This window comes from Mizuhopecten yessoensis, unplaced genomic scaffold (assembly GCF_002113885.1).
Source record: "Mizuhopecten yessoensis strain PY_sf001 unplaced genomic scaffold, ASM211388v2 scaffold3575, whole genome shotgun sequence".
NCBI classification, from domain to species: Eukaryota; Metazoa; Mollusca; class Bivalvia; order Pectinida; family Pectinidae; genus Mizuhopecten; species Mizuhopecten yessoensis.
In genome coordinates, this window is record NW_018405113.1 from 1,400,879 (window position 1) to 1,413,144 (window position 12,266).

At 36.4% G+C, this 12,266-nt stretch overlaps 1 protein-coding gene across 2 annotated transcripts in view; it reads right to left on the bottom strand.

Annotated features, from left to right (window-relative positions):
- Positions 1–12,266, bottom strand: part of LOC110447735 (vacuolar protein sorting-associated protein 13D-like) — a 68,448-nt gene that overhangs the window by 13,241 nt on the left and 42,941 nt on the right. For both annotated transcript variants that reach the window (XM_021493625.1, XM_021493628.1), the window contains exons 55-65: positions 11,389–11,442; positions 10,693–10,773; positions 8,582–8,726; positions 7,664–7,842; positions 6,489–6,685; positions 5,591–5,747; positions 5,170–5,245; positions 3,989–4,210; positions 3,729–3,792; positions 3,141–3,307; positions 87–206 (exon numbers count right to left, since the gene is read on the bottom strand). In XM_021493625.1, coding sequence (XP_021349300.1) covers positions 87–206; positions 3,141–3,307; positions 3,729–3,792; positions 3,989–4,210; positions 5,170–5,245; positions 5,591–5,747; positions 6,489–6,685; positions 7,664–7,842; positions 8,582–8,726; positions 10,693–10,773; positions 11,389–11,442 — 1,462 coding nt within the window. The remainder of the gene's footprint in view (positions 1–86; positions 207–3,140; positions 3,308–3,728; positions 3,793–3,988; positions 4,211–5,169; positions 5,246–5,590; positions 5,748–6,488; positions 6,686–7,663; positions 7,843–8,581; positions 8,727–10,692; positions 10,774–11,388; positions 11,443–12,266) is intronic.

Below are 12,266 nucleotides of genomic sequence, written 5' to 3' on the forward strand. Positions count from 1 at the left end.
AGACCTCTTATCATTTTATCAAACTGTATTTGTTCATCTTTGTTTCTCACATTTCCAGCCTGAATTGGAAAAAAATCTTGACTTACCTCCAGACTGGTTTTTGGTTCCGGCAGCTGATCTTTAATATTTCCCCGTTTGCCCTCAGTATCTTTGATATCGTACACCTCCCATCCATCATCATCAGAACTCTTCTGCTGGACAACTTGCTGCTCAACAAACAGAAACAATGCACCTGTAGGCAAGCATGTTATATAAAACTGACATTTGTTGGCAACATTCAATTTGACAAAACAAGGCTAAGTATTCCATACTCCCCCACCTCCAAACTTTTGTATTGAAAACAAACACAAAGGGCCATAACTCTAAACAGTAGAGCATGATGCCTGATTTCAGACTTTGGTATCAAAACCCATGGCTTTGTATAGAGTGGAGCATGACACTTTATTATGCAACATTCCACCATCCTAAGAGGTACTCATTTACAAAATCTGGCAACTGTTGGTGACAATGATAGGAGATACGTCCCAGAAAAAGTGATTCACTGACAAAGTACAAACCTACAGTGTCCACCTGTAGAACTGTTGGGAGACTTATAGATAAATGATAACCTACAATGTCCTCCTGTAGTACTGTTGGGAGACTTATAGATATGATAACCTACAGTGTCCTCCTGCAGTACTGTTGGGAGACTTATAAATAAATGATAACCTACAGTGTCCGCCTGTAGTTCTGTTGGGAGACTTATAAATAAATGATAAACTACAGTGTCCTCCTGTAGTACTGTTGGGCGACTTATAGATAAATGATAACCTACAGTGTCCTCCTGAAGTACTGTTGGGAGACTTATAAATAAATGACCCCCTACAGTGTCCACCTGTAGTACTGTTGGGACACTTATAAATAAATGATAACCTACAGTGTACACCTGTAGTACTGTTGGGAGACTTATAAATAAATGAGAACCTACAGTGTCCTCCTGTAGTACTGTTGGGACACTTATAAATAAATGATAACCTACAGTGTACACCTGTAGTACTGTTGGGAGACTTATAGATGAATGATAACCTACAGTGTCCTCCTGTAGTACTGTTGGGGGACTTATAGATACATGATAACCTACAGTGTCCTCCTGTAGTACTGTTGGGACACTTATAAATAAATGATAACCTACAGTGTCCTCCTGTAGTACTGTTGGGAGACTTATAGATAAATGATAACCTACAATGTCCTCCTGTAGTACTGTTGGGAGACTTATAGATAAATGATAATCTACAGTGTCCTCCTGTAGTACTGTTGGGAGACTTATAGCTACATGATAACCTACAGTGTCCTCCTGTAGAACTGTTGGGAGACTTACAAATAAATGATAACCTACAGTGTCCTCATTTAGTACTGTTGGGAGACTTATAAATAAATGATAACCTACAGTGTCCTCATTTAGTACTGTTGGGAGACTTATAAATAAATGATAACCTACAGTGTCCTCATTTAGTACTGTTGGGAGACTTATAAATAAATGATAACCTACAGTGTCCTCATTTAGTACTGTTGGGAGACTTATAAATAAATGATAACCTACAGTGTCCTCCTGTAGTACTGTTGGAAGACTTAAAGATAAATGATAGCCTACAGTGTCCTCCTGTAGTACTGTTGGGGGACTTATAGATAAATGATAACCTACAGTGTCCACCTGTAGTACTGTTGGGAGACTTATAGATACATGATACCCTACAGTGTCCACCTGTAGTACTGTTGGGAGACTTATAGCTACATGATAACCTACAGTGTCCTCCTGTAGTACTGTTGGGGGACTTATAGATAAATGATAACCTACAATGTCCTCTTGTAGTACTGTTGGGAGACTTATAGATACATGATAACCTACAGTGTCCACCTGTAGTACTGTTGGGAGACTTATAAATAAATGATAACCTACAGTGTCCTCATTTAGTACTGTTGGGAGACTTATAAATAAATGATAACCTACAGTGTCCTCATTTAGTACTGTTGGGAGACTTATAAATAAATGATAACCTACAGTGTCCTCCTTTAGTACTGTTGGGAGACTTATAGATAAATGATACCCTACAGTGCCCTCCTGTAGTACTGTTGGGAGACTTATAGCTACATGATAACCTACAGTGTCCTCCTGTAGAACTGTTGGGAGACTTATAGATAAATGATAAACTACAATGTCCTCCTGTAGTACTGTTGGGAGCCTTATAGATAAATGATAACCTACAATGTCCTCTTGTAGTACTGTTGGGAGACTTATAGATACATGATACCCTACAGTGTCCACCTGTAGTACTGTTGGGAGACTTATAGCTACATGATAACCTACAGTGTCCTCCTGTAGAACTGTTGGGAGACTTACAAATAAATGATAACCTACAGTGTCCTCCTGTAGAACTGTTGGGAGACTTATAGATAAATGATACCCTACAGTGCCCTCCTGTAGTACTGTTGGGAGACTTATAGATAAATGATAACCTGCAATATGTCTGTAAAGAAAACATTCCCATAACTTGACATAACTTATATGTACTCCATTAACTGAATCGGTTCTACTGATAGTGATGTCAAGGTTAAGATGTGATCACATTCTTTTCATTTAATCTTAAAAAGTCTTTTTAAGGTAATGGAAATAAAGATATGATTAAGTATTACAGAAAACATCCTCGATATCCAGGGGTTGTGATCACTTTCAGTCTCTACACCCCTGGAATATATCATAGCAAAATTGAAGGCACCAATATAGCGGTTTGATTGGTCTCAGATAAAAAAAAACTGACCAATCCGTAGGCTGATACCTGTCCTTTGAAGGTTACAAAGGAGAGACATCCGGCTTCAAAGCCTGTCAATTTTTACAATTTCGTGACCGCAAGATTCTTTTGATGTAATTCAAAGGATCAAACCAGTCTTCTTGTCTCATCAACAAGGTGGCACACACCGAGCCTTCAATTTTGCTATGACATATTCCAGGTGTGTAGAGAGCGAACGTGAGCATAACCCCTGGTATCATGGATGGTGACCGGTAGACTAGATGACTATTGATGACTATGATATCGAGGGTGTACAGAAAAGTACCGGCTACATCACTGGCATCTAATGATAACTCAACTTTAGGTCTACTCTACCTTTTTCTGAGTGTCTGTTACTTCTAGCACTCTGATTGGTCCATCCATCATGACCCTAACTGACAGGTGACCTGAGCCAGGGTGGAGGCGCTGGCTGGACATTTGGGCCAGTATGGGGACTGAACTGGACGTGGAAGATGGACACGGGCCTAGCATTCCTACAGCACCTGGGAAAGAAACAGGGAAATGTGATGCAGAGAACTTTATCATGGATTAAGATGGAGAATAACGGTACTACTACACTAAGATTTAGATTTTAATGTCAAGGGAAGAAGAAAAAGCACCGAGCCTTATATTTTTGGCTATATGTGGACTTCAATGTTTATTTCTAGGTTCATTTATCCTATAACATGATTGTTTTATACTAGAATTTACATTATAGGGAGAATATCTATTTTATTTTGATAATTGTTTTTTTCTAAGGTAACATTTTATTTTTATTTATATCAATCAGAACATTACCAAGCAGTACAAATGACAGTAAACAAATATAGTAATTCTGCATCAGTCTGATGCTCCTTCGTATATTTTTCCATTACATTCCTAATACAGATAGAGAACAGACGTATTCCTTTATGAATGTCTTACCGTCTTGTAGATAATCTCCAAGGGCCTGGACACATAGCACACCACTTCCACAGCACAGCTTCCCCTAAACACAATTACACAGAACAATGATATCTCTTAAACAGCTGTAGCAGCTACTCTCTTAAAACAATTGACAAATCTATCTCATCAGATTCTTTTTCCAAATAGACATTAATTAAATTGTACATCAGTTCAAAATTTCAAATTTAAATGTGAAAAAAAATATTGTTAAAGAAAGAAAAATCCTGAGAGGAACGTACATCTTTGAAGCACCATTTCTGTGTGGACAACCTGCGCTCGTCTATCTTTCTCAACGTCAGCGGCACCTTTTTTCCAGGCTGTGGAGCAATGGCTGCTATATCCAAGACCAGACGATTGGAAGAGCTTCCCTGTTTACGAGGATCCCGCGGGGGCATAGAGCCCTCATGCTCCAACATTCCTTTTGTTGTCATACGCCATAACTGGGACCTCTTCCCATTCTCCTGTGATCAATTAAATAGAGATATTAATAGGGAAGAATTCAGCTGACTTTTAACCCTTTCACCACTGTGGATCATAATGGACTCATCCAGATCAATGAATGGTAGAGTTTACTAAAGTTACATAGGGGTGAAAGGGTTAGTCAAATTATTGCATACAGATGAATTTTGTTATTACCAAATCTGACATCTTGTATTTCCATTCATCTCTAAAAATGTATATGTCTTAATAATAAATTACTTAAACTTCATGTACAGGGTACATTACTTGTTTGTTTTCATGTACAGATGTTTTGTTAAATAATACAATAGGATAAATAATGGATGTAGAGTGTCTGCCTGCATCCATTATTTATCCTATTGTATCCTATTGTTTTATTTAACAAACAGATCTTTCTATGCTTAAGTGAGGTCATTAACTCACATTTAGTGCATTAAATGATTAATGAAAGGTTGTTTGCACACTTCTTGAATTCGCTAAATGATATTTAACATGAAGTGATGCAATAAGAAATAAAAGAAGAAACAATTTATCTGCAGAATCATGTTTATGAGAACATCTTTAAATCCAAAAGATTTTTAGTGAATGGAAGTTGAAATTCCCACATAAAATATGACACAGTTAACAATTTGTAGCTCTTTTTGAAATGTACTGAAGCATTGTAACTTTCTAGCACATAGTATAACGTGAAACATTCGTGGTTCGAAGCTATTTATATCGTTTCATGACACAAACTTTTTGTGGATTTAAAACAAACAGCAGATATGTATATAAACTAAATTAGTCATGGATTAATGGCAACCGCAAATGTTTATACACAACAACCATTTCATGCTAAACAATATACTTATTTCAGCAATAGCTGAACATCATGATATGTTCTCTATACATTTGTATACGTCTTCTTTCACAGATGATAACTTGATTTATTCATGCAGTTTATTTTGGCCTTTGACTTTACCTTTTTCCTGAACACAATGTGGTTTTCGTGAATACAATCTAGCACCAGGTCCTGTTTGTTTTCATCTAGACCAGTCCTGCACAGAAATGGACATCTTTTAATAGAGAAGCACAAAAGTGGTAAATAAAATTGTATTCATGAAATGAAAAAAATAAAATTAAAAAAATATTGTTTTATAGTCTCTAAGCCAATCAGTGAATTTCTAATTAACAACTTTAAAGTTCTTTACACTGACAGGTGTTGATATCTGCTGATTTAGATATACGTGTACCAAAAACAATTCCTTCTCCATCTAGTAGGCAAGAAAATTAATCTTTATTGCCACTTTGTACCGTACACAATTATTCTTGGACAAGCTGTCATTATAAGACAAAAGTTAAATCTTCCGTGTCTGTTACATTTTTTGTTGTGCAATACCCACTGGTTAAAAGAAGCTGTAGATGCGAGGTAGATAAAGTTTTGGTAGTAGAGTTTGTCCCCCTCCTCCAGCTTGTTCATATTGTATGTAGCGCTTGTTCCTCCCTGTACACACAGCGAGATAGAAGGGGCAAAGGTCGGCTCATCCCAAGCATATGCCACTGTCAATATGTCAAGGTCAATATAATTATGTTAGGTTCATATCACATCATTTTTATAAGCATCATATTAGTATAAGGGTGTTGATGAGAGACAATTTTTATTTTTGTTGTTTATTTTCATTTCTTTTTACAAGACAAGACAAAACATATATGACATTGTTCATAAGTACATAATTGCTTAGTACATGATTGTTCATACTCATTAAACAAAGGTGTCTATAAAGTTTTTAATAGTTTTGTAAACTTTTTTTTACATTCCTCATCATCATCATTCATCATCATCACAATCACCATCATCCTGACATTATTCTTAACATTATCATCATCATCTTCATCATCACTATTATCTTACATCATCCTCATCATCATCGGGACGAGAGACAATACATCTACCACAATTAACAAGGTATAAAAAGGTATAATGGATTAAATTCAGGTAGACATTTTCATGAGTATTTTTTTTTTTACATTTTTTTTTATGTTTGAGGGGATCAACAGGACAGTTAGCATGAATTTTATAGTCAAGTAACTGTCCTGACCTCTGAACTTTGTAAACACAAATAATTCACTCCACAGACCTGTATTTATTCACTTAAACAAAAAATAACACAAAAAGATGTGTACTATTGAACAGATTTAGTCCAAAAGACTTATTTCTCTAGTTTCCTCCGAGTGAAATCTTGAAGCAATTTTTTCTTTTCATTTACAAAATTACCGTAAAACAGAATGCAGCAGACTTACATGAGGTGTGTGGTTTGATGTTGGACATCAGAGTGACATCTTCTATGCCTGTCTGGTAGTATTTGATGGGTACTTCTGCCTTGTTGTCTATCCTAAAAGGCGGCGGCATTTCCTCTGCATCACCAAACACAATGAAAAAGGTTGGCCCCTGCATCACAACCTCCACCTTCAGCAAGTGAGCTACGTCATCTGTCGTTCTGAAAATATCAGGTATAAAGGAATACTATGAAACCTGTTTAATTTGAGCCCTGATCATTAGAAACTGATGCAAGATATTCTACTGTTGGGTAACTCTATGGAAGTCTCGTATCACTAAGATTTACATTTCACTGCAGCTGTTGTGGCTTGTTTGTAAAATCTGTGCCGTAAAACATATGATTATAAGTAATATAGTAAGTCTCTGTAACATATATCTGAAGTGAAGTTATTTTTTGCCATAGTGTCGAACCACTATGAATCAGGGTTGCAACCATTGTGATAGACTGGCCCCGTATTTTGAATATTGAATTATTAAGATTTTTTTTTTTAACTCTAATAATTTTGATCACTTGGATGTCTGATCGATCCTATGTTCTAAACTAGGGGGAGATAAGCTAGTAGTAAAATACAGCCGAGAAATTCTTCATAAAAGCTTAGGGGCTGGTGGCCAGTCTACCATTGTGAGGGAGTGAGTCTGTATTTGAAGCCCCTCCTATGAGTGGGTCCGTAATTGATTTTTGTCAAACCACTGTTAGGGATTCGTTACTGTATTTGAGGCCCCTCCTGTTAAAACCACTGCCAGGGAGTTGGTCTGAATTTGAAGAATGAATATGATGAGTAGGTCCGTAATTGATTTTTGTCAAACCACTGTTAGGGATTTGGTCCTGTATTTGAGACCCCTCCTGTTAAAACCACCATTGCCAGGGAGTGGGTCTCTGATTGAGGCCCCTCCTGTTATACCACCATTGCCAGGGAGTGGGTCTCTGATTGAGTCCCCTCCTGTTATACCACCATTGCCAGGGAGTAGGTCTCTGATTGAGGCCCCTCCTGTTAAAACCATTGCCAGGGAGTGGGTCTCTGATTGAGGCCCCTCCTGTTATACCACCATTAGGGAGTTGGTGTGTGATGGGGGCTCCCCCCTCCTGTTACATAATTATAAGGTGTACATTCGTTGCTGTGACTTTATTGTCACTGACCTCATGTTGATGTGAAAGGAGTCGATGCGGTCTATCCTAAAGCCTCCAGACCACCTACACTGGGGCACATCCATCAGCCGCACACACAGCAGCTGGTCCAGGTCCAGTCTCGGCCAATGAAAAGGCAGCTTACATCCAGGTAAGGCAGAAAGGTGACTGTCAATACTTCTTGTCACAGTCTGAAACACCAAGGTGACCTCATGAATATCAAATTTATTTTTTCATTGACTACAGGCACTGTATATGTCCAATATAAGAAATGAAATTATCATTATTTACAAAATAAAGTGGAGACCCAATGAGCACTTCATGTTAAAGATGCCTGGATAGGCAAAGTGTCTATTATGTTACCTTTGTCATACAGGTAAATTTATAACTCTAAATAAGGATTATGATTTCTCCCACACTTTACAGATACATTCTCATTTTTGCTTAAGAAATTTTTTTTTTCATACTCATAATATAGGATGCGGAAACTCCACCCGGAAGGTTTTCAAATTGGTTGAAACCCAAGTGCCAAGGGTTTTGAAAAATAATTAAAATCCTTACCGTGGAATTTCCTCATCTTTCAACCCTGGGCATGAAAGAGTATTTTTCGCTTACTACAATCACCAGAATTAGCTCAGGAACAACAGAAACATGTAACAGATTTCCGTATCATGGGATCGGAATGTTTCCGATTTTGTGATGTCACATTATTGTTGTCCCATTGTGAGGTCACGCACCATTAATGTGGCGTAAGATATAAATTTCTTTCAGTAATCTGATGCCACTTTCAGGCGAGCCTTGACAAAGTCTTGGAAGGCCTGCCTAAACTTTTGCAGATACGTCAGGATTTATACCCAAAATGTTACATTTAAAAAACAGACGTACCGGTTGTTCCGATGAACGAACAGGCCCCATTTGTCTTTGACTTACCTCCCTTTTGCTAATATGCCTCTGTACTATGGCCAACTTATGGCTGGACTGATTGTCAATTTCAAATCTTGGTGCGAACGTCACGATGTTTGTGTCTCGGTATTTGCCTTTTCCCTGTCTCACCTCGATACCTATGTTGTAAACCCTACGATTCAAACGTAAACACAAACATGTATCAGAATTTTATAGTTTTTTTTTAGCATAAAACATTAACAAACCTCCTGAATTTGTCGGGAATATTTTCACTATCCATTTATCTTGAAGTTTGTATTGGTTCTTTGATGTTTGATTCATTTGTAATTGAATTTGGAGTTACAAATAACCCTGTTTATACTAACATTTCTACATATACCAAAATAACACAGATACAAAGATGTATTGTACAGGAATGTACCTCACCAGATAAGTACATTTATAGAGAGATATATCAAGAAAGGAAAGTTATTAATCTACATAAAATCAGGTGACAGTATCAGACTGTCATATGTCCAGAACTTGATTGAAAAAAGGACTTTCTACATTTTGTAATATTAAATACTTTACAAACATTTCAAAGATATCACTTTATTACAATGTTAGATTTTTTTTTGTATAAGCAAAGCAGTTAAAAATACATTGATAATTGATATAATTTCTTAAAGGTGGCAAATATAAACAAAAAATATTTGACTGTATCATGCTATAATGATAGAAAAATTGGAAATAAATGACAAATCATTGATGTCATAGAAATAACAATATTTGAGTACACATGTATATGTTCTTGCTTTGAATACTGAATGAAGCAGCGGGTGAAATATATGCAGCATATAGCTATAGTACACACTGTTTACCATATAAGCAAATGTATGTAACAAACAAAAAAAAGTCGGTCTTTAGAGTTATATCAATAGAGTGCTTTTCTTAAGTAATGTTCCAGACAAATTAAAGACAAGATTGAATCAGATTTCTTACGCAGGCTTCATTATTTAACAAACTACCTGTTAAAACAATCTGGAAAACAGGTAAAAAATCATGATGAAAACTTATTGTTTTTAACAAGAAACAACAAAATAATTGGCACAAGACTGATACCATATCCTTATCATTATGCTAGAAATAATTCACAATTTACAAGTTCATTCAGTTTATATAAATGATTTACAACCAGATCAATGATGAAGATCTACATCCTCCCAATAGTTGTCTATGTGTGTTGTATGTATGTTGAAATCAAACATTAAAATGCAGGTGCACAACTACAAAAAACACTTATCCTTCAAGCAAAGTTTCACTAAAATCTGCCTGTTAGTTAAGATGGAGTTTTCTGGACAACTTACTGTGGACGACAGACAGACAGACAGATTAATTCCAGTATGCGAGGGGTTTAATGACCATTTGAGGATGACAATTCAACATTTCACTAACTCCAAAGCTGATGAAATATTTTAAAGGGTATGATCTTCAATGTTATTTTTCTTCATTTTTGGATATGATGTCTGGTTCTTAACGATGTGTCACAATCAAATATACCACTGGTTCCTTTTATATTATGAAATTGTTTATGATTTTATAAACGCAAATTATATCTCCTTTCATTTGTGGTATGTAAGTATATATATCACTGTATACCATTTAGAGATCAAGTTTTTTTTAGGCATTCTCCATAAGACAGATCCTTTAACCCTGGTATATGTTTTTGTAGCTCCTGTTAACATGTGTTTGAGATGAGCAAAAAATAAAAAATAAAAAATAATTTGAAAAGTACATGCATGTTAAAAAGTAAAATGTAAATGTACCAAGATTGTCAAAGTATAGGGTACAAAATGTACATGTAGAAAGAAAGAAACTCCTGAACATTAATATTAAAGTCAACATGCAGACCAGATCATAGGAATTGAAAGGTGTGTCCTGTCAAGCAGTCCTCCAGGTGTACAACCATTTCCTGTGTGTCACATACGAGGACTGTCTACTCCAAACAGGTTACAGATGAGATACAACTATGTGCAGTAAAGCACCGGCACCTGGCAGTCCAACACCAGAGGGAAGGGAGATAACTGTGGACTTACTGGAGTGCATTAGAGATAGCAATGGAAAACCTGCGTTTGGTCTGATGTTGTAGCTCTACTAACCAATCAGGTCGGTTCTGCTCTTTAGGCACCACGTGTAGCTTCCGCATTCCTGTACCACTCTCCAGCGAAAAACGGTGACACCTGGGCAAAATAAAAAGCAATGCATGACAGATGCGTGAAAGATAGCAAATTTGTGTTTCCTACTTTATTTGCAGGAATGCCATATTTTCATCTGCATTAGAGTACCAGCGCTTATTATCCATTAATTTTGCATAAAAACCTTCAAAACTGAATCCTGGGCCGTTTTTGTTTAAACTGTTAAACCGGTCGGACCACAGTTGTTGTTTATTTAACAAGGTCGGACCTAGGTCCGCTGGGATTTATACACGAAATTCTTACATTTATGAACGTTCAAACCAGTTGTTCTGCATAAACCAACAGGCCCCAAATTCTTACTGTTTTGAAAGATTGCTGACATAAAGAATGAACCTAATATGATAGGATACAACGTTATTGACCTGTTTTTAGTTACTACAAAATAGTTTGTGTACATGTATCATGAATGGTAATAAAATTTATGGTTAACGCCCTCCAAACAGGTTTCTCAGATCACCCAGTCTGTCGCCTAGTAGCTAGAGCTAGTCCAAATGGATCCAGGTAAAATTTTGGCTATAGCATTACATAATTGGTTATCTTTTCCTATAATATATAAGTAACATTACGATAATCCTTATATTTCTCATCCCAATATTTTACCAGTTAGGTATGGCGACTGGTCCGTGGACTGACTTTCCGACTCTCATTGTACACCTGAAATAGATGTGACACAGAAATGCTTTGATCAAATGCAAGAGTTTCATTTTGAAAGTTATATATAATGTAAACATTATTCTTTAAGTATTTTTTTTTATCTTCCTCAGCTGTAATATGAAATTTGAAATTCAACACTCCAATATGGTTTAATATTTTGATGTCACAGATCACATGTACATCTGTATAACAACTTAATTCTCAGTAAAACACCTTTCATTTTAAAGACAAAAAAAGTTAAAATATATTTATTAGGAAAAAACTCCTTTGATTATATCAATCATAAGAGCTATTCTAGATATGGATATATGCAAGAGTGCATGGAGACTTGCACTTTTACTATAGGGGTGGTTGGGTCTAAAATGTTAGAATATATAGTGTGGAAAAATATTTGTGGGTGATGAGATCTACCCCAGTCATCAGGGCTACATTCGCGTATCCCGGTTGAAATGGTGGTGCAAAAATATTTCACGATAAATGAACGCACTTGACCGTTCTATAAGCAGAGCTAAATCTGCAGTTTCGAAGAATAGAAAAACAATGTATCAAAAATATTATGCCCTTCTTTCATGCGTCCACTGAATTACATAACGTCTCATACAAACTACATATGGCTTGACATTATTTTAGAAAGAAAAAACGCAAACTAGCAATCGTCAGCATTTTAGTGTCGGTCAGGTACGTCTGGACCCCTCAATCTACATGTGCCAAATTTTCCTGAGGTCAGCCTAGGTCCAGATCTGTGCCTGTCGTTTTCTTTTCAACCGGATATGCGAATGTACTTACAGGTTGGACAACTCCTTCTCAACCGGATATGCGAATGT